General features: G+C 29.8%; 3 protein-coding genes across 4 annotated transcripts; 1 reads left to right on the forward strand and 2 right to left on the reverse strand.

Moving 5' to 3' along the window:
• Nucleotides 1-8,204: 8,204 nt before the first annotated feature.
• Nucleotides 8,205-9,376, forward strand: LOC124942068 (probable E3 ubiquitin-protein ligase RHY1A). Of its 2 annotated transcripts, none has more exons than XM_047482479.1 (3): nucleotides 8,205-8,607; nucleotides 8,708-8,823; nucleotides 8,895-9,376. In XM_047482479.1, exons 1-3 carry the CDS (start codon nucleotides 8,446-8,448, stop codon nucleotides 9,184-9,186), a joined length of 570 nt encoding a protein of 189 aa, XP_047338435.1. In that variant the 5' UTR covers nucleotides 8,205-8,445; the 3' UTR covers nucleotides 9,187-9,376. The 2 variants fall into 2 exon arrangements, with proteins under 2 accessions (XP_047338435.1, XP_047338436.1); XM_047482480.1 differs by having other exon boundaries at nucleotides 8,207-8,607; nucleotides 8,711-8,823.
• A 4,783-nt stretch (nucleotides 9,377-14,159) lies between these two features.
• Nucleotides 14,160-17,167, reverse strand: LOC124942175 (E3 ubiquitin ligase BIG BROTHER-related-like). Its single transcript, XM_047482629.1, has 6 exons — nucleotides 16,935-17,167; nucleotides 16,132-16,782; nucleotides 14,937-15,116; nucleotides 14,701-14,843; nucleotides 14,474-14,584; nucleotides 14,160-14,381 (listed from the first exon to the last, which is right to left on the reverse strand). The coding sequence occupies exons 1-6, from the start codon at nucleotides 17,061-17,063 to the stop codon at nucleotides 14,312-14,314; spliced, it is 1,284 nt and encodes a 427-aa protein (XP_047338585.1). The 5' UTR covers nucleotides 17,064-17,167; the 3' UTR covers nucleotides 14,160-14,311.
• Nucleotides 17,168-18,843: 1,676 nt separating this feature from the next.
• On the reverse strand, nucleotides 18,844-21,820 carry LOC124942082 (probable protein phosphatase 2C 27). The gene is made up of 4 exons (XM_047482496.1): nucleotides 21,355-21,820; nucleotides 20,102-20,302; nucleotides 19,717-19,928; nucleotides 18,844-19,632 (listed from the first exon to the last, which is right to left on the reverse strand). The coding sequence occupies exons 1-4, from the start codon at nucleotides 21,523-21,525 to the stop codon at nucleotides 19,059-19,061; spliced, it is 1,158 nt and encodes a 385-aa protein (XP_047338452.1). The 5' UTR covers nucleotides 21,526-21,820; the 3' UTR covers nucleotides 18,844-19,058.
• Between the last annotated feature and the right edge of the window lie 941 nt (nucleotides 21,821-22,761).

Here is a 22,761-nt window from a genome sequence, read left to right on the forward strand (position 1 = left end):
AATGAATATTATTTCATTTATTTGCTTGGATGGAAGTTTATTCTCTCAAAAATAAGACATTTAACCTCTTGTACAAATCTATTTCCACTTAAAATTACTTTAATAAGTTGAAAATGACAACGGAGTATTAGTGATGAATAAAACATGGGTCATCACAATATATAAATCTATTTCCACTTAAATTACTTTAATAATTTGAAAATGACAAAGGAAATATTAGTGATGAATAAAATATAGGTCATTACAATTAGGGACGAATCTAAATACTAGAGTTGGGATGGACTTGAAAAAGAAATGTGATAAATTTAAGAAAATAAAAAAAATATAATTATGCAAAACGAGTAAATAAATGTGAGTTTCATATTTTAAAAATTAGAGAAATAATAGTTAATTAAATTAAAAAAATATTAAGAAATTATAACTATATATTTTTACCATAAAAAAAATCAGAATAGGGTGAAGCACACTTAAGTCCTAAGTCCTAACATAACATAGATTCGTCCATGGTTACAATTAACTAATTTTGAGACAAACTGAATAACTTCCAACATGAAACTCGAGGATAATCATTAGACCATGAATTTTAACTCCATTTATTACCAAAGTAAATTATTCGAGTTAGAAAATTTCCACTCAAAATTGAGGTATAATGTCATATTGCATTGGAACAAGAATGGAACAAGAATAAACATAATCTTTTTTAAATCTTGACAACAACTTAACAAGTAGAATAAAATAAATTCTCATAAAAAAAAGTTTATTCAAGTTATATTTTATGTGATGTCAATTTCAAACTCACAATATTTATTCCCACTCACTTTATAGTTTAATTTAAAATAAAAAAAATTAAATTTATGAATAAAAACACTTGAGTACACTATATTTTAGAAAATAGACATTTATCTTCATGTTTTAAAAATACTGAAAAAAAGTACATGTGTTTACTTACCTCCAACTAAATTTCTGATCACCAGCAGCCGCCTTAGAAAATGAGAGGCAGCAGGCAGCCATCTTCCCGCAACTCCGATAAAGTCACTTTCCTCTCAAGTTGGCCACAACTTTGAACTTCACAAGCCAGAGCTTCTCATAATCAGCAGAATCAACAACCCTCGTGATAGAGATTGTGAGGCTCATTTGGATGGTCATTATATCTTTATATTTATCTCAGTACAAATTTTACTCATGAATTAGATTTTGCCTATTGGACAAATTTTATAACAAATAATATAAGATTTTTTTTTATGTTTTTGCAGTTAGATAAAAGTAAAAGAAAATAGGATCTAGATTTTGTAGAATACGCTAATCTGAAAATATTTTTAGAATGGGTTAACGAAAATTGGTCGAAGATAAACATTGAGATATTTTTTAAATACAAAGTAAAGTATTTATTCCCTAAAAGACGGGACACTACTCAAGTATCTTTATCTCTTAAATTTAATTACTCATATAAAACAATAATATCATACTACTTCTTTTTAGAAGGTTCCAATCTTGTAGGTAGTGCATGTTTACCTGAATAGTGATTTGTTGAGCCCTTTCTTTGTTGATAATCATTTCTCAATTCTTAGCTTGCATCAGCATCCTTAAAATTTGATTTCTCAACCCTTTGAGGTTTTCCCTCTCATTAAAATCAACCCTCCATTTGCCTTTTGCCTTCTCTTCGGTTTCCCCTATTTCCCCGGCTTTCTTGTTTATTGCATTATTTTGACAGTTGTTTCCAACCCTGATTTCTTCAAGACTGCACTATTTTCCTTTTGTTCCTCTATAATTTCCTTCTTCTTTCTGGCCACCTTTGTTTTAGTTTGCTTTCTTTTTTTCCTCTATGACTTACTAGTTTTATCAATTTGATTCTGATTCCCAAAAAAATCAGCAACAAATTCATTTGAAAAAGTTTGTTTATTTGGACAATCAGTATGTATTTCATTTTTGCTCTTATTTTCGTTGACATTCATCTTAATAGAATTATCGAATGCTATAGTGGAAGAAGGCATACCTGAAATTTTTCCAGAGTTAACATTTATGCTCTTGCTCACGAATTCAGGAGTGTCATCTTTTCCTTCTTTAGCCAGCGTGTCTTTGTTTTTATGAAACGTAATGGGGTATGTGCCCCTATTTCCTTCCTGTTGGTTATCTGCATCCTAGACTTTCTTTGGGTGAGTGGAGCAGAAATTTGATACTTTAGGTGTCTGTTTAAGAGAATTGGTCAGGCTTGAGCCAAAGGTTGACAAAAAAGAAAGATTCCCTATTGCAGAAGCTTTCATGTTTTCTGATTCTAAATGGAAAAAGCAGACGGATTCAAACAACGACATTTATCGCAATGCGCGATTAGAACGGTTTAAACCCTAGCGCCGCTTGTGAATGATCCAACCGGGGTTTCCACGACACTACCGATCGTGTCGTTCGTGGCGATTGTGTCGTTTGTGCCGATCTTGACTTCGATTGTGCGGTATTGACTGTGTCGCTCGTGCCGCGGCGAATATAACGAAGCGCGATCTGTACGATTGAAACCCTATTAGCGCTTGCGAAATAGGGGATTTTGTGGCTATGTCAATCGTGCCATTTTTGTGAATTGTATTGTTCGTGACGATCGTGTCGTTCGTGACGATCGTGTCGTTCGTGTCGATCGTACCGTCGATTGTGTTGTGTCAACCGTGTTGATCGTGCCGTCGATTGTGATGTGTCAACTGTGTCGATCGTGCCGATCGTATCTCCAAAGCTTTTCTCTTACATGTGATTTCTGAATATTGATGTTCACATTGATTCAACTTTATTGAATAAGTCTTCCAAATTTACATTCTTATCGTTGTTGCTGCCACAAGTACTTCATTAGAAATATTTTTCTCAAATTCTCTTTTAAAGATCTTAAATCACTTTTATAAAAACTTCAATCGAATCATCGTACTACATATTCTCCAATCTCATCTTTTCTAGTGTTATCTACCACACAAGGTATTTATACCTCATAGTTTTTTATTTAGGGTGTTGTAATCATATGACTTCAAAATCCTCTTTTCTCACATCCACTAGAAATATTAGAAAACCTATTATTTCGCATGTTGTTCATACTGCTAATAATACTACTTTGAATGTTCAAATAATTGGTATCGCTCAAAACTTTTATATTGTACTTAACCGGAAATATTTTTTGTTTCAAAACTTTCGTGAAATCTTATTTATGTTGAAAAAGTATATATGTAATCTCGATTTTAACATAACTTTTTCGAGTAATGGTTGCGTTTTCAAGATCCTCATACAAAGAAAATCATTGGAACATGACGTAAGATTAGACGATTTTTTGAACTCACTTCTCTATCTCTTTCATCACAATTTTTTGTTGGAGCTATCACTTCTCAAATTTGACACTCTTAATTAGGTCACCCTTCTACGGATCGTTTGAGTTCTTTAATTTCCAATAGTTCTTTAGGCCTATTAAGGTCGAAACTTTTGATTGTGTTTCTTGTAAGCTTTTTAAAGGACACGCTTTACATTTTTTCATAATGATTCTATTTTATTAGCACATTTTGATATGATTCACTCTAATATTTAGGTCATGCACAAAAATTATGGGTGGTTTGAAATATTATGTGATATTTATTAACGATTTTTCTCGTTATACATGGATTTATTGGATGCGTAATATGTCTGAATTTCTTTCAATTTACATTCAGTTTACTAATATGATTCAGACTCAATTTTCCTTCAAAATTAAAATTTTGCGCACTAATAATGCATTGGAATACAAAGACACAAAATTTATAGAGTTTCTTGCACAAGAGGGCACAATTATTCAAAGATCTTGTCCTCGAACTTCTCAACAAAATAACCGGACACAATTATTAAGAATGTGTCTATGTTTTCATTATGCCCGACCATTTTGTTGAGAAGTTCCGAGACAAGATTTTTGAATAATTGTGATCTCTTGTGCTAAAAACTCTATGAATTTTGTGTCTTTGTATTCCATTGAATTATTAGTTTGCAAGATTTTAACTTTGGAGGAAGACTAAGTATGAATCATATTAGCAAACTGTATGTAAATTGAGGATAATTCAGACATATTACGCATCCAATAGATCCATGTATAACCAAAAAAATCGTTAATAAATATCACATAATATTTCAAACTACTCATATTCATATGTGGTGTAGAATCCCAAATATTAGAGTTAATCATATCAAAATGTGCCAAGGAATTAGAATCATTAGGAAAAAAGGTAAATCGTGTTCTTTAGAAAACTCACAAGAAACATAATCAAAAGTTTCGGTCTTAATAGAGACTAAAGAACCAAAGAACTCAAACGATCTATAAAATGGTGACCTACTCGAGAGTGCCAAATTTGATAAGTGATAGCTCCAACAAAAAATTCTGATGAAAGAGATAGAGAAGTGAATTTAAACTATCGTCCAACCTTATGTCATGTTCCAATGATTTTCTTTGTTTGAGGATCTTGCATAGTACAACCATTACTCGAAAAAGTTATATTAAAATCGAGATCACATAATTGTCCAACAGAAATAATATTTAACGAGAGTTTTAGAACAAAAATGTTTCAGGTAAAGACAATATAAAAATTTGAACGGTACCAATAATTTGAATATTCAAAAGAATATTACCAGCAGTATTAACAACATGCAGAATAATAGACTTTCTAGTGGATGTTAGAAAAAAATTAAAAGTCATAAGATTACAACATTCTAAATAAAAAACTATGAGGTAGAAGTACTTGGTGTGTAGATAACACCGGAGAAGATAAGATTGGAGAAGATGTAGTATCATTCTCCGTTTGAAGTTTTATTCTCCGTTTGAAGTTTTTGTAAAAGTAATTGAAGGTCTTTAAAAGTAAATTTGGAAAAAGTGCTCTTTAATGAAGTACATGTGGCAGCAGCAACGGTAGAGAATACAAATTTGAAAGACGTATTCATTAAAGTTGAATCAATGTGAATATTAGTATTAAAAATAAATATACAAACCATAAACAACCATAAAACCTAGAATTTGTCTAAACTCTGATACCATGTTAAAATATAGAGAAAAAAGATAATATTGTACATATATTTAAGATGAGATAGATATTTATACATAAATTATATTACTAAATATAATAAGAATATAATAAGTATAAAATAATATATAATATAATTATATTGTTAACGATATAATAAGTATAGAATAATATATAATATAATATAATAATATATTATTATCAATATATATATCTAACGGATCGCATTTGAATAATTTCGGTTCAAACTAAACAATATATACAACCGTATATTAATCCAAAACAATCAATTACAAGTGGTGAAACCAACCACAAATGTTTAAATATGCAATCTTATTATGTTTTGTTTCCAACCTCATCATATTGGTGATTATATTTCTAATATACTTGTTTGTTTTCAAATGACAATACTTCTTAATTTATACAACTAATCTAACACTAACCTATTCGAAACTAACCAAAACAAAAATAAATAAATGTTTTGTACTGAAAATTATATTTGATTATCAAAATTATTATTATAATTTTCAAAAAGAAAAAAAAAACTTTGTTCAAGAAACCAATAAGTCGAATTTATTAAAATTGCTTTAATGTGTTAGATTTGTAAATTTAAAAAAAAAAAAAAAACATTTGTAAATAATTATGAAAGGAAAAAATGGATTGATTGTAACTTTCTTTGTTTTGTTATCCCCATAAATTGGGACCATTCATCTTTAATTGTTTGGTTGGAATTAATTGACATATTAATATTCATTATTCAATAAATAATTAAGTTTCAAGTCATTTTAAAATGTGTCAAAGAGCTATTTTTTAAAACAAGAATATTGTATTAAAAATCATTAAAATAATAGCGACAAAAGTAAAAATAAATAAAAGAAAAGGTCAACCGAAAACATATGAAAAATGACAAACAAAAATGATCGAGGACTAACACTAATAGGAATTAAAACGAATAATAAGACAATTCATTTCACTTTTGAAAGATATATGAATTGAAGAGAATAAATATCATTCTAAAATAATAAAATTACTGCAAAGCAAAACACCAAATTTATCTGACTAAAAAAGTTTAAAATATTTATACAGTTAACTCATACATCTTTATTGAAAAAATATATATTTAAGAGATTCAAAACTTTAAATTCTATTACCAATAAAAATAGTTTAGTCAAATAAAACAGAAAAAAAAAAAAAAAAACTACAAGACTAAAGATAATTAAGCCCATTTGTAATTATTATTAAACTGGAAAGTAATCCAAAGGCCCATTAGTATAACAAACAAAGAATTAATAGTAAAAATAACTATAATAAACATGAGTACATAACCATTTTCAATTGTAAAGGATTATGAGGATTGGAAAGGTCAATCCCTGATAAATTTATCCACATTTTTTATACCAATGTGACAAAATTGTATTTTTAATTATTGATCTGGTTTAAAAAGATATTTATTTCTCTGTAAAAATGAATTTTAATTTATTTATTTGTTTGGATGGAAGTTTATTCTCTCAACCATAAAATATTTAATTTATTATATAAATCTATTTACATTTAAATTAATTTAATAATTGAAAATGACAACGGAATATTAGTGATGAATAAAACATGGGTCATCATAATATATAAATCTATTTTCACTTAAATTACTTTAATAATTTGAAAATGACAACGGGAGTATTAGTGAGGAATAAATATGGACATCATAATTAAGAACGAATCTAGAAACTAGAGTTGAGGTGATCTTGAAAAAAAAATTGGATAAACTAAAAAAAAAAGTTATGCAAAACGATTTGATAAACGTGCTTTTTGTCCTATTTTGAAAATTAGAGAAGTAATAGTTAATTAAATTGAAAAAAAATTAAGAAGTTACGACTACATGTCATATTTTTACCCTAAAAAAATTAGAGTGGGTTGAAGCACAATTTAACACCTAACATAAATTCTTCTCTAGTTAGAATTAGTTAATTTTGAGACAAACTGAAAGACATGAAACTCGAAACTCGAGGATAATCATTAGACTATGAATTTTAACTCATTTATTACCAAATTAAATGATTCGAGTTTGAAAATTCCCACTCAAAAATGAGGTATAGTCGTTATATTGCATTGGAACAAGAATAAACATAATCTTTTGAATCTTGATAACAACTTAGAACAAAATAAATTCTCATAAAAAAAATTTATTCAAGTTATATTTCATGTAATGTCAATTTCACTCACAAAATATTTATTCCCACTCACTTTATAGTTTAATTTGAAAAAAAAATATATATTTAAATTTATGGATAAAAACACCTGAATACACTTTATTTTAAAAATAGACATTTACCATTGTATTTAAAAAATACTCAAAAAAAAAGTACATGGGTTTACTTACCTCCAACCAAATTTCTAATCACGTTGAAAATATTTTGAGATCAGATCTTTCATTAGAGACGGTTTAATATTTCCAAGCCGCCTTAGAAAACAAGAGGTAGGCAGCCATCGCCACCGCAACTCCGATAAAGTCACTTCCCTCTCGAGTTAGTCACAACTTTAAACTTCACAAATTAGAACTAGATTATTTTATCATAATCGACGAAATAACATCCCCACGATAGAGGTTGCTGATAGTCATTATATCTTTCTATTTATCTTAATTAGTACAAATTTTGCTCATATTTGATGAATTTGTTTTTGCCTATTGGACAAATTTTTTTAGTAAATAATATAAGATTTTTTTTATGTAAAAACGATGGCGGTTAGATAAAAGTATGATATAGATTTTTTGAGAAGTGTACTAATTTGAAAATATTCTTTTTTAGTGTTGGTTACCTCAAAACATTGGGATATTTTTTAAATATAAAGTTCATTAAAAGACGGTCACTCAAGTATCTTTATCTCTTAAATTTAATTGCTCATATAAAAAATTAATTTCAATCTTCTAAAAAGTAATTAAGCACTTTTAATTAAAAATATTCTTTTGTTATAATAGTATTTAAGATAAAAATGAAGAAATTAGATTTATTTTATATATAAAATGATGGCGGTTAGATAAAAGAAAAAAAAGAAGAAGATATGATCTAGATCGTCCAGTGGCGCCAGATCCTGTTTTGATTTCGTCTTCTTTGATTTGAAAAGGAAACTTCCGATGAAGTTCGTGGCTGATGATTTCCACCATTAATTTCTTCTAATTCTTCTTTCAAATAATTGAGAAAGAAAGAGAGAGAAACAAAGAAAGAAAGAAAGCGAATGATGTTGAAAGGCAATTAAGAAAGAACTGTTTAAGAAGAAGAACTGGACCCCTCCTTCATTTCCTCTCTGTCAAATATTGATGATTCCTCCTGTTATAGCTAGATTCAACCGCTTCACCACTTGAACAACATGAATCTCAAATCCGAATCTTAACTTCATGTATATATTGTTTGATTTCTTCTTTCGTATCATCATCATCGTCGATTAAGAAATGGCCGGTATGCTTCCTGGAGTTGAAAGCGCTCGGAGACGACGATTTCATCAGACTGGAGGCGGTTTCTCCGATTCTACGATTGGAACGGTTGGATCCACGAGGAGATCTTCTTTCTGTTTGTATTCGAGCAATTTCGCATCTCATAATAGCTTTGCCCTGGTAATTCCACTAATTTTAATGTTAATTCTAATTCTATTTCTTCTTAGTTGTGTTGATTATAGTTATTGATTGAATCTGGATAATATATATGTATGTATAGCAGAGAAACACAACGAATCAGATTTATCAAGTTGAAGAGCTAGGAGGTGTAGCTAGGGTTGCTAAAGATAGATTGGATGAAAGGCTTAAAGCTCAATGGAAATCTGATTCTAAAAGGTAAACCCTAAACCTAACCTAATTATGACTGAGTTGATTATCCAATTATTAATTTGTTTATGGATTGATAGGAATGATGTGAGGAATAATAATGGAACAGAGGATGTGATTGGAATGATGAAGAATAAGAGATTGAAATGGGGGAAGTTAATATTGGGAAGGAAAGTGGCTTCTTCTTCTTCGTCTTCTTCTACGTGTTCTTCAGGGAGAGAGCAGGAAGAGTGTGCGATTTGTTTGGAGGGGTTTAAGGTAGGAGAGATTATGCAGATTGCTTGTGGACATCGGTTTCATTCGGGATGTTTGATTCCATGGTTAGATGCTAATGCTCACTGTCCTTGCTGTAGAATGGGTGTTACTCCATGAATGATGAAGATGAAGATAAACTCTGCAATTTCTATGTTCATATCTAGACGATGAAGAAGACGACGAAGACTAAGAACACCACATGTAGCTACTCTTTAACATTTCCGGGAAGATAAATGAATGAAAGTGACATGTTTGTTTTTATTCTCATTTTCAAATAATCTCTTAAATTATATAATTTTACGAAATATTAATATATTTAAAACTCATCAAGATAGTTTAATGGTAGAAGTCAGCTTGAAATACCAAAATGTTTCGGATTCGATTCAAGGATTAAGAGACTAAAAGTCACTGATTCGATTTCTAGACAAATCCTAAATGAGAGTTGAAAGAGAGCTATGATGTATAGGTATAAGATAAATCTCCTTAATTCAAAATGAAAAATACCCAAATTAAAAATATATATATTTATATACATATCCAAATTATAAGACAAATATCTATTTTGAAAGATCTGTAATAAGACAAGAGGTGTTCTGTTGGTAAGAATATTTGAATAATAATAATAGTTAGTCGGTAGGTATCATGTTATTTATTAAATTCAAAATAATGATAATATAAATATCTTTTTTTTTTTAATTATATAAGTTGTTCTTATTTCATACTATGAATACATATTTAGTTTATGCGTTTACAGTTACATGTTCAGTATAATATTAAACAAAATTGTGAATATAGCACGAATTTTAATCAAGTTTAATATTAAAATATTAGTTGAGAAACTCTTTCAGTTGTTTAAGAAAAAAACAGATACTGTATCTAAAATAAAGTTTGTCGGATAAGTTCAATTAATATCAGACCATTTCTATTTATATATAATATTAGCCATAAATATTTGATTGGTAGACATTAATTCTTACAAATATCTTGACTTGGACAAGTTTACCATTATTTTGACTATATTGGTACAAAATGACATTTTTTTTACTTATGTTTATCAAATTACTGGCGAAAAATTTATTACGCTACTTTTTTTTCTTCGTTTAAATTTAAAATTTTTGATCATGTCTTTTAAGAGTAGTTCGAACTTTGTAATTAGTTTCAGCCTCATGTTTTACCTTCCGTTCGAATGCTCATCCGGTAGAAGATGGGGATTGTTATAGGAAGCTCAAATCGAGTATTTAAAAAATGTTTTGTCAATTAGGCTTTGCTGAGTCTCTTGGCTTACTTCCTCTCGAATTTCGTAAAATAAGGTGAATAAAAACTCACTCGGGAGCCGCCTCACCAAAATTGAGATGAGAAACCGAAATAGAACTTGACATAATTGACTTTGTTACGTGTGAAAAAGGGCATGGACATTATAGCCCGCACGCCCGTTCAAATGAATAGTCTCTACTAAGAAACAAATTTAGCATTTTGAGATTGAACCTAGCATGTTACACATTTTTTTATAAATTTAAATTCTAAATTTAACTTCGTTTCTTTTCAAAAGTCTCTATGTCCTAGTTTAGGATCTAAAAGAGTCTTACTTTTTTCATTCCTAAAATACATTTAAATTATGAAATTCAATAGGCAAAAAACTCATTTAAATTCAGTCAAAGTGTATGTACACAAGTTAGGATCGATTGAGGTCAAAAATCATTTAAACATGCTATATGTCAAAATATTAAAGTTAATATACCAAAAAATCAGAAATAATGAGAGAATAATCTTGAAAATTTTCTTATATTTTTTTTACACATGTACACAAGTTAGGAATACCATAAATTAGGCTAAATAGGGTAAATTAACACAAGTTAAGGACACTCTAATTTTAAATAATTTTGCAATAAGTAGGTTCGATTTGATAGACATATTTGTTTATTTAAAATTAAAATACTAATATTGTAAAAAAAATATTATATTGATTAATTTTCTTATTTCATATTAAGAATGTATATATAGATAATCCACTAGAATAATTCAATTTTTCTTCTAATTTATTATTAAAATGTAAGTGGGTTACCTTTTCAATTATTTAAAACTAGGAATGCTTAAAATGTAAGTGGATTACCTTTTCAATTATTAAATAATTGACTAGATAATTTATTGTTATCTTCAGAGTTTATACATGAAAACCTTAAAAAAAAGTCAGGGTATAAGAAGTGTATTCCACACTAATTAATGACTATCAAAAGTTGATTAGGCTTTCATTTTTTTTTAATTAAATGATAACAGCCTTAAATGAGAAAATAAAATTAAAATTAAGTCCCAAATAATGAAAATAAGAAGAAAAGAAATATAAACGTATTGCCTACTAGGTCATTGAGTTCATATTTGTAGAGAAAAACGATTAACCATCGACCATCTCCATCAACTTTCCGAAACAAATATGATAATCGTTGTACATATCGAAATCGTTTTCATATTTATATATAAATGAGATTTTAAGAAAGACAAATGATTGGGAGAGAGAATTTGAAAGCAAATGATGTGGTATAATTTGATTCGCTAAAAAAATAACAAATTTTCACTCTCTTCTCCCTCTACTCATCCTTTATCATTTTCCTAGTCAGTGATGTGGTGACACGTCATTCCCTCCCCATTCCCTCTCACAAGTGTCTCCTCCAGCACTTTATATATTTAGCAAACAATCTTAATCATTTTACTTGTCTACCTTTTATTTGGAATTACTTGACATCCACCAAATATTACCAGACTTGAAAAAAAAGTTCAAATATATTTTTTTTAAATGTTAAAACTATTTTTAATAATTCATAGTAGTTATAAAGATATTCAATGTATATTTAAATGTTTTCATAAAATTTGATTTAGATACATTCACTAGTTTAGGCTCATTGAAAAAAAAAGTAATATTTAAGAGAAATGATTGGGAGTGAAATTGAAAGAGAAATTTTAAAGAAACTAGCATTTAGTCCGTGCATTTGCACGATTAATAATATAAAAAACCGTGAAAAAAAATTACGGATAATATTTTTAATTTTATTTTTAACCGTTTTAAGTTTATGGGTGGGTCAACCCACAATCCGACCCAAGTATCCATTTACTCAACATCATTATATATATAGATTAGTTAGTTAAAAAGTTGAACTTATATTAATATTAAAACGTCCCGCGTTTATCAAATTTGGTGTTGAATTTAAAATATAAAGTCTTTGTAGCCTAGTTAGTTAAAGAGTTGTACTTGTTTTGTTAGGTTGCAAGTTCGAAACACACCTCTAGCATTTTTAATTTTATTTTTAACCGTTTTAAATTTAAAGACGGGTCAACCCACAATCCGACCCAAATATCCAAATTAACCACAGCTCTCGACCCGGCAATCCGGACACTTTAAAAATTAAGCAACATTATATATATATAGATTAGTTAGTTAAAAAGTTGAACTTATATTAATATTAAAATGTCTCGCGTTTATCAAATTTGGTGTTGAATTTAAAATATAAAGTCTTTGTAGCCTAGTTGGTTAAAGAATTGTATTTATTTTGTTAGGTTGCAAGTTCGAAACATACCTCTAACATTTTTAATTTTATTTTTAATTGTTTTAAATTTAAAGGCGTGTCAACCCACAATCCGACCCAAGTATCCAAATTAACCACAGCTCTCGACCCGGCAATCCGGACACTTTAAAAATTAAGCATCATTATATATATATAGAGTTGGTGTTGAATTTAAAATATAAAGTCTTTGTAGCCTAGTTGGTTAAAGAGTTGTACTTGTTTTGTTAGATTACAAGTTCGAAACATACCTCTAACATTTTTAATTTTATTTTTAACCGTTTTAAATTTAAAGGCGGGTTAACCTACAATCCGACCCAAGTATCCAAATTACCAAATTAACCACAGCTCTCGACCCGGCAATCCGGACACTTTAAAAATTAAGCATCATTATATATATATATAGATAACATGGTGTATTCTGATTGGCCCAAAAAATGACAAAATTTCTCTCTCTCATCCTCTTTATCTTTTTCCAAAGTTATATAGTTGACTCATCATTCTTTCCCCAGAGCATCTCCAACTCATGATCTGTGCCCGCATCAGACAGCGTGGAAAATGACAGGTCATTGTTTTTTTTTTCATTTTTTGCATTGTAGGTAAAAGCAAAAGGATGGCAGTGCCCTCTATGCCGATCATGCCCTACTCTGACATTTTCATTATTATATAATATAATATACTCTATAATATATTAGTTATATATTTAATTATATTATAATAACATTAAATAAATATATATTCTAAAATTTTATTATGATATAGGAATATTAATTATATATTTAATTATAAAAATATTATAATATATTTTAAGTTATAATTATATTCAGAGTGAAATTCTCAAATTTTCATATAATATATATAATATAGAAATATTACTTATATATTTAATTAATAAATATATATTTTAAATAAATTAATATATTTTTTTATTAATTATATTAACATCGTGGGTTTAAATTCTTAAGGGCGGTGCCCGCTTTCTGCTGAGGTGGAAAATATTTATTTGACAAAATAAGAGGACAGATTGTGAGCTGCTGATGCTCTCATTCTTTCTCCCAAATTTTTTCCCTATAACTCTTCAATATTTAAATTATTATGATAAATGAATCAATAAATAATTTGTAGAACTTGAAAGCAAAATTATTAATAGAAGTATGTAAAAAAAATTCTTGGACAAGTTAAGAATTTAAGGCGCTACATTGATTCAACTTATAACCGTCAATAAATTGGGATTACGTAAATTATGACTTCGAAAAAGTTGAATACTATCAAATATATTTGATCATTGAACAAATAAGATGAAGCAAATAAGCAGAATCAAACTAGACTTATAGGACTTCTAACATTTTAAAGCATTTTTATTTTATTTTTTCTCTTTTTATAGTTCTCTTATTTATTTTTGTCATTTCGTTTAAACTAACTCTCAAATTTAATTATATTTACATGAACTATTTTGAAAAGAAAATTTTGAGTTATATAAAGAATGTTGACTTGATATATCATAATTTCCATCTATTCTCTATATTTGATATTTTGATGTAAAAATTTTGAATATATTATTATTAATGTATAAATTTAAAATTGATAAATAATTGCAGGCATCTAAAATATTTGCTTTAGTTGGCCATACATTGAGAATGCTCTGTACATTTCTTTACAAGAAGTTTTCTCCTCTTCATTTTTTTTTTGTCTCATAGGGAGGAGGTGATCGGCCTATCCGACAAACCTTGGCAAACATCTCCTCGGCAAAGCGGGCAAACACTGAAGGTCAAAAGACATGTAAACGCGTTATAAACATGCGAAGAATAGCCAAAGAAAATCGCAAATAGAAAAGATCAAGATATGATTTTTACCCATGTATCTCCTTTAGCCACTTATCAATGCACCCCATATGATACTCGTGGCGACATGGAAGGACCCGAATTTCATCTCCATCTTCGTATTCGTCCAGACAAATGTAACACCTGCATATCAAAAAATCATTCGTCCATAAATTTCATTTCAAAAACATTCTGAACATCGTTACAAACGATTTCTAATATTTATATTGACCCCAGTGATTTAGAAAAGAGGGACTTACTGTGGAATGTCATCACCATCTTGGGCGTTGTTAAGTTTCCTGTGATTCTTAGTTGGGAAAGAATCGACAACAGACCCGGGAGCTGGAAGCGAGACAACCGATAAAGAAAGCGACACGGGTTGTCGATGAATTTCATCCAACACCTGTCAATTGCATATGTCAGATTTCCCGTCCAAATCCAGATAAAAAAATGATTCTATCTATCTATATATATAGTATGAAGAAGAAATTATTACCTCGAATAATGCCTCGGCCAACATGACGATTCTTGAAACACTTGCCCGTGTATCGGGTTCCTCTCCCCCGGAAGTCGAGTCACACGAGCAAGTACCATCGTCGTGAAGCCCTGAAGGACACGTTCTTGTCCGACGACTGCTACTTCGCCTTCTTCGGTTGGCATATAGTCTTTCCCAAAACTGTGTCAAAAGAAAAGGTTAAAGCCCCCCAGAAACAAATTGAAACATTTACATGAAACAAGTTCAGTTTAAATCTAACTATATCCAAATCAAATGTAGTGCCAATCATGGATATTGAATCGAACCCTAATTGAGTTGCTAACTCTTAATGATCTATACTACGCCTTCTTCGGTTGTCATATAGTCTTTCCCAAAACTATGTCAAAAAGAGCCTTATTATAACATTTACATTAAACAAGTTCAGTTTAAATCTAACTATATCCAAATCAAATGTAGTGTCAATCATGGATATTGAATCGAAAACCCAAGATGAACCCTAATTGAGTTGCTAACTCTTAATGATCTATACTACACTATCTTCGGTTGGCATATAGTCTTTCCCAAAACTGTGTCAAAAAGAGCCTTATTATAACATTACATTAAACAAGTTCAGTTTAAATCTAACTATATCCAAATCAAATGTAGGTAGTGCCAATCATGGATAGTGAATCGAAAACCCAAGATGAACCCTAATTGAGTTGCTAACTCTTAATGATCTATACTTCGCCTTCTTCTTCAGTTGGCATATAGTCTTTCTCAAAACTGTGTCAAAAAGAGCCTTATTATAACATTTACATTAAACAAGTTCAGTTTAAATCTAACTATACTCAAATCAAATGTAGTGCCAATCATGGATATTGAATCGAAACCCAAGATGAACCCTAATTGAGTTGCTAACTCTTAATGATCTATACTACGCCTTCTTCGGTTGGCATATAGTCTTTCCCAAAACTATGTCAAAAAGAGCCTTATTATAACATTTACATGAAACAAATTTAGTTTAAGCCCAATCATGGATATTGAATTTAGTATAATCTATAAACCAGGATGAACATCCCTAATTGAGTTACTAATGATCTATAAATTCTGAAGGTTTCATCTACTTTCATTGTTCAATTATTTGACAACACGAAAAAACCATTATTCAAATAACTCTTTGATAACATGAAAAACCAAAAGCTCTACATAATATTACCTCAGATTGTGATTGAAGACGTTGAATGCTAGAGCTGTGAATTCTATTACCCTGATCATCATCAGAAGAATCAGCACTAAGATCAAAGTCGAAGAGGAATCTATCATGAGATCCTAAACCATCTGCAGCGGCAGCAGCGGCAATTGAATCTCCTCTATGCCTTCTTATAGAATTCCGTCTAGAAAAAGCATCCCAGAAAAGCCTTCTACTGTTTTCCCTCGTTAATCTGTAACTAGTTTCAGGAGGACTACTAGAACTCGACAAAATACTAACCATTCTCCCCGTCTGTCCTTCATCATCAATGTCTTGTTCGTCTTCCTCTTCATCCTCTTCTGTATCCGAAACATTAACATTGATATGTTCATGGCTAGGCAAACGAATAGGAACATGGTTATAACTTGTCGAAACATCGCTGGCATGATTTTCCACAGAGATATGATCTGAACACGATTCTTCAAGCTCCTCCTCATGATGCATAAAACCTGACCATATATCACCGCAAGTGTTTGAATTGGAAGCTTCGGTTTCAACTCTGGTCCCAGAAATTAGGTCAGATTCATATACAGGGGTTGTTCTCAAACCACTTACAACGGTTGATTCTCCCCCTTGTATAGACGAATTCACCAACAAATTCGATGAATCATCTTCCATCTGTTGTTGCATAAACATGAACATGAACATCGATTCAAATGCATAAAAAAAAATAACGCCCAAGCAATACTTTTTATCAATCAGAGATGGAAACAGAACTAGAAGATGAAATGAAACGACGATTGTAGATCTAAATGGAGAAAGAAGATTACCTCGGTATGGGCGGCGGTTGAGGGAGAACCACCGCCGCAAACGAGAAGAGAAGCGATGGTCCATTTGGATGCATTTGGCCGGGGAAGACGACGTCGGCGGGAGGCCGGACGGCTGCTGGCCGAACCCATCCGTCTCCTCCGATAGAGATTTGAGGAATTTTGATGAATTTGGAGAGAGAGAGAGGGCGAGAGACAAGGAAGAAGGATCAAGAACCAAAACCATGATAATGGATGACAACCATTGCAAACAAAAGAGAAACAAATATCAAATATTAATTACTATTTTATTTTATTTTATTTTATATTATTATTAAAATAAATATATTTTAAAATAACAAAAAAAAACATTGAGTTTGTTTTTATTTTTACTTTTTTAAAACTCGGATTCCGCTTTTAGTTTGAAGTGTCGACAAATCCTTCTTTCCCGCGGATTAAATTAAACATTTGACTTGCTAACACTCTTAATCAAATACAGAACTTGTAATCGTATTTTTTTTACGAGTTCAAACTCAGTATCTCAATGTAAATGGAGATGTTCAAATATATTATTATTATTAAATAATGTTATGAGTTATTTTAGGATTTTATCAAAATTTCCAATTATCATATTTCTTTTTTATTTATCAATCAAATATTATTTTATTAAATAAAATATTAAATTATTCTTTATTTAAATATTTTATATTTTTATTATTTATCAAAAGATAAAGATAATTAGATAATATATATTAAATAATTAAAAAAAATCAAATTATATCCATTTTTATTCCAAAAAATCAACATCAAACTAGTTCTAGATTAGAATGCAACATTTCTTATAATTGTGGTAAAAGAAGCAATCATATAGCCAAATTGAGAGGGACATTTCTGCTTAAAAAATAGTTGGTAATTTACATTTAATCATATTTAAAATTTAAAAGGAATAGTGTAAGTTAATTATTTTTATTGTTACCATATGTCATTGATTTAGATTTGGTGTCTAATCTTTTTATTCACTTTTTATTTATTTAAATATTTACTATTTTTACCATTAATATATATATATATATATAATAATTATTTTTTTATGAGTTCTAAATTTATTTTTATAATATAAAGGGATTATTAAAATGAGAAATGATTGGGGGAAAGAATTTGAGTGAGAAAATAAAAGAGGGGATGACGTCAATTTGATTGACTGAAAAAATCAAATAATTTCTTTTTTCTTCTTTTTTTTTCTTCCACTTTTTTTTATTTATAACTAATGAAATGATATCAAATTATTTCCCTCCCAACATTCATTCCTCTATCACTCCTCTATTAAAATAGATCAAATATTAAAATATGTTACTTAAATAAATGAAATACCAAACTTATAACCTACGTTATTTAGCAATCAAATATAATAATTATTATTTACATATCAAATCTTCCTTCAAACCTTATTTATTTATACCAAACAAAATTTTGTTTTAATAATTTTAAACTTTATTATAAGAGATACATAATATTAATTTATTATCGAATTTCAGTTAATTAAAAGTTTGACTATCAAATTTCAAATAATGGTCAAATACTCAAAATCTTGTCGCTGAAATTCGATAATAAAATTAGTGACATTTGTCTCTTATTTATTTATTAATTAATATAATATAGATAATAAATTAACGACATTTGAAACAGTTAATACAAAACTTCGAAGTCGATCTGGATGCTGCGACACATTATTATTTTTAAAATGTTTTGAAATATATAAAACTTAAATACACAAAAATTTGACTATACTAACAAAAGAAAATTGAGTTTAAATATACCTAAAACAATTATACTTTCATAATTTTCAAAAGACAAATTATAACAAATTGTAAATAAAGGATAATTTCTCCTCCTTGTCCATATTATGGCATTATTGAGTATCAAAAGCTACAAATTCAAATAAATATACACAGAATCATCAAGTTTGATAGAAGTCTCAACTTCTATAACAATAAATAATATGTAAATTAATTACATAAACAAGTTTTTCACCTAAAGAGAATCGAAAAAATTAATCGATCGCTTTCGTTCTCCTTAAAATTATCTCAATAAACAATAATAATCGTTCTACACAACATCAATTAATCGTGGAATCTCGACTTTCAATCATCAGTTTTGGTTTTGACCCTCCAACAAAAACTTTAGATTCTGCAACCCTTCGGCAGAAATGCTACGTTTGACACGAGACCTTTGCACGACAACATGAGGAGGCGGTTCGGAATGAAAGCAAACCATCACAACCGTCAAATTATCAATCGCTCCTCGTTTAATAGCTTCCTCTACTATTTCTTTGCAACAAAGCTTCACATCATTGTGCTCTTGCAATCTCCTCCGCGCAAAGTCAACTGCGTTTTGGCTTCTAAAAACATCCCATATTCCGTCACTTCCAATTACCAAGAACTCGTCTTCCTTTGTTAGTGTTATCAATTTGGGCTCCGGTTCGGCACTCAGTGGCCCAATTTGCCCGCTACTTTCCTTAAGTCCTTTGATATGCCAATTTCCAATTGCACGTGTAACACCCAACTGACCGTTCAAATAACCATCGTCGATAAAACCACCTAGAGATTCGATCCTTTTTCTTTCTTCGTTCGAACATGGCCTATGGTCAGTTGACATCTCTATGGCCATTCCATTTCGTGACAGCACAGCCCGACAATCACCAGCATTTGAAACAAGAAGTGATCTGTTCGTATGAAACAAGATACTAAACTCATTTCGCACTTAAAATTCAGCAAAGGCACGATGAAAAAGGTCCAATGAATCTCACCTCCCGAAAATCATGGCAGTAAGGGCAGTGGTGCCAGAACATAACGTGGACTCGAGAGAACACGACTTAGCGAAAGCTGAATCAGTCTCGATGAATGACCTCGAAACTACTTTCTCGAGTTCTAAAGGGAAATTAGCATCCTCAACAATGATCCTTGGCAAGTGATCGCGTACAAATTGAGCTGCTCCTTTACCTCCATGTCCATCAAACACCTATATATCCATCCACATTGATTTGCTGATGTAGACACCAATAAATTCTGACAATTCAAAAACTATGACTTTTTTGAAACTCTTTTGAAGATGATTCATTAATCAGCTATAGATTTAAACTAGACTGGTTCATATCTCATTAATCCATTGATAACAGAATAAAAAGAACTTACACCATAGAAGGAGATTGCTTCGTTACCATGTAAATCATGACCGAAATTCTTAGCTAGATTGCTAATACATATGTGGGTATCTTCCATTTCGGAACGACCTCCAATATCTGCCCAATCACCTGACCTTAGGGTAGGAACAAAATCATTCGATACATTTTGCCTTCTATCTGAAACAGTAGCCTCTTCACAAATGCTCTCTAGCTACAATTATGAACAAAAGAGAAAATAATTGGTGTATGTCTGTCTGTCTGGTACATAATAAAAGGTAGCTCTTCAATTTGGAAACATTTTGAATCAGAATTTGACGAAAACCACAATGAATTTCTCAATACAGATCCACATGCAATTGGTAGATGCACACAGTTTCAAATGAAGTCATCTTAACTGGTAAAACCATGGAAACTAACCTATTCTAATATGGGAATATGGGACAAGGTTATAGGTAATTGCAAAAGATGTCAATATTGAGACATTAGATTCTTACTTATAACCCATTTCAGCAACAAATTTCAGTTTTGGGAAAAATAAAAATGTGGCCACAAGGAAGTTAAACACATAGCCTGCAAACACACTTAACCTAACGGGCTCGATCCCAGGACATTTCAGTTTCATGAATACCCAATATGGTGAAAAAAAAAACAAAGGTGGATAGTTGTTTCCTGAATCTGAAAGAATAGCTAAAAAATCATGCAATTTGACTAGGGTTTCACTATAATCTTATTAAAAGAGAAAAATCTCAAACTCCTCTTAAGTTTCCAAAAAGTTACTATCTTTAGATCTCTCTCAAGTCCAAACTTTGGCTGTTTTACTAATTACACATCTTACTTCAAATGGAAAGTGAGTGAAGGAAATCTGAATCATCCAAGTGATGATGATGATCTATGTCTAAGTAGCATAAAGATCCTGACAAATTAAACAAATTACAAAACACACCTAGACAAACAAGGGTTCATAAACCTTAACTGATCATAATTACCATAATGGAAGAAGTTAAGTAAGAAATTGAACAATTAACAGAAAACCCAGAAAGAAATGGAAGGAAAACAAGTAGCAGAAACTATCCAAGTGATGATGATGATAATCTATGTCTAAGTAGCATAAAGATCCTAACAAATTAAACAAATTACAAACAAGACTTAGACAAACTAGGTTTCAACAACCCAAACAGACCATAATTGCCATGAATGGAAGAAGTTAAGTAAGAAATTACACAATTAACAGAAAACCCAGAAATGAAGAATAATAATACTAACAGGAAATGAATTGAGCAAACCGATCTGATGAAAAGAAGTCGAGTTCTGTTGATTATTATCATTAATAAGTTGGGCATTTGAAGGCCAAATGTTATGGCCTGAGAAACCCTGAAGATTTTCCATGTCTTCTTCTGATTGAACAACTACTTGGTCCGCGTCTTGTACACACATGATTGAACAAGTTGCAGTGGGTGGGTTTTGCAGAGAAGTATGGAAGGAAAAGAGAAAGAGAGATAGAGTGGACAGGAAAGAAGATTCCTCGAATATAATGGTTGTTGATTGATGACCCCTTTTTGCTCTAAAAGGCAATTAGCGTAAGCATATTAGTAGTATATATGCAAACAAATTGTGGAGGAGATAGGAAGAGGAAGAGGAGTTAAGTTCCAGATTTTTCTGTAAATAGCGTGGCAAAGGAAGGATCGCATAATAGACATCTTGGGTAGTTTGTTATACATGTTTTCTATCATCATCATCAAACAAATTCTTATTCAAGTTTTCTTCTTTTTAGGGTAATCTTTAAAACCAATCACACAAAAAATTAAAAACAAGACCAGACCTAGAAGTTAGAACTAGAAGCATCGGTTGGAGGTGTGTCACTATCAAATAGTAGAATAAGAAAAATAAGTTAAAATTTGATTCTTACCAATTTAGTTATTCTAACTCAATTAACTATAAAATATAATAATAAGTGTAAACATAAATTCACATATATATAAAAATTGTAAAATTTTAATTTTTATTAGGAATTTATTATCCGTTTGATAGTTTTTAAGTAGTAGTATTATTGTTTTTCTTTTTACCGCTCAGATTTAAGTTAATGTTGTTTTTATTCTATTCGACATTATGTTTAACCGAACTGAATTTTTCATCTCAAATTTTTTTTATCGCAATAATATTCTTAGTAGTTGTTTTTTACTCGTACTAAAAGATCATCCCCTTATTAATAACAAATGAATTTATAAATAATAAATGAGATGTAAATAATTAAACTTAATTAAAACTTAATTTAATTAAACTTTTATAGGTATCTCTAATTGTTTGTTTCACCTTTAATTTAGGTAAGATGTAATTTTAAAATGTTTTTCTCATAATTTCACATGAGTTTCAAATCTTGAGTTACTCTCTTTCAATTGAGATTTATGATTTTGGTTTAGCAAATTATTCCATAATTTTTTAAAATAAATAAATTATCTCAATTCAAAGTTAGTAAATAAATATAAAATAACATTACAAAATGAAAATAATTAATTGATGCTTTATATTTCACTTACCATAAATTCAGAAATTTAACTATTTTTCGTGGAGGATTAACCAAATATATAAGTAGTCATAAAGTACTTATATCGCTAACCAACACATAAAACCTTTATAGATCTTACTTATTTTCTATAGCCAATGTTAAAATGG

This window comes from Impatiens glandulifera, chromosome 6 (genome assembly GCF_907164915.1).
Source record: "Impatiens glandulifera chromosome 6, dImpGla2.1, whole genome shotgun sequence".
Taxonomy (NCBI): domain Eukaryota; kingdom Viridiplantae; phylum Streptophyta; class Magnoliopsida; order Ericales; family Balsaminaceae; genus Impatiens; species Impatiens glandulifera.

What these genes read in the sequence shown, in the direction of transcription:
- LOC124942082 (XM_047482496.1), bottom strand. Translation starts at nt 21,525, where the DNA reads ATGTGTGTACAAGACGCGGACCAAGTAGTTGTTCAATCAGAAGAAGAC. An exon ending in GTTTGCTCAATTCATTTCCT is followed by an intron (nt 20,303 to 21,354) that starts GTTAGTATTATT and finishes TCATAATTGTAG; the next exon opens with CTAGAGAGCATTTGTGAAGA. An exon ending in ACTGCCATGATTTTCGGGAG is followed by an intron (nt 19,633 to 19,716) that starts GTGAGATTCATT and finishes TCATACGAACAG; the next exon opens with ATCACTTCTTGTTTCAAATG.
- LOC124942068 (XM_047482479.1), top strand. Translation starts at nt 8,446, where the DNA reads ATGGCCGGTATGCTTCCTGGAGTTGAAAGCGCTCGGAGACGACGATTT. An exon ending in CTCATAATAGCTTTGCCCTG is followed by an intron (nt 8,608 to 8,707) that starts GTAATTCCACTA and finishes ATGTATGTATAG; the next exon opens with CAGAGAAACACAACGAATCA. An exon ending in TGGAAATCTGATTCTAAAAG is followed by an intron (nt 8,824 to 8,894) that starts GTAAACCCTAAA and finishes ATGGATTGATAG; the next exon opens with GAATGATGTGAGGAATAATA.
- LOC124942175 (XM_047482629.1), bottom strand. Translation starts at nt 17,063, where the DNA reads ATGGGTTCGGCCAGCAGCCGTCCGGCCTCCCGCCGACGTCGTCTTCCC. An exon ending in GTCTTCAATCACAATCTGAG is followed by an intron (nt 15,117 to 16,131) that starts GTAATATTATGT and finishes CTTTTGACACAG; the next exon opens with TTTTGGGAAAGACTATATGC. An exon ending in GATGGTGATGACATTCCACA is followed by an intron (nt 14,585 to 14,700) that starts GTAAGTCCCTCT and finishes TTTGATATGCAG; the next exon opens with GTGTTACATTTGTCTGGACG.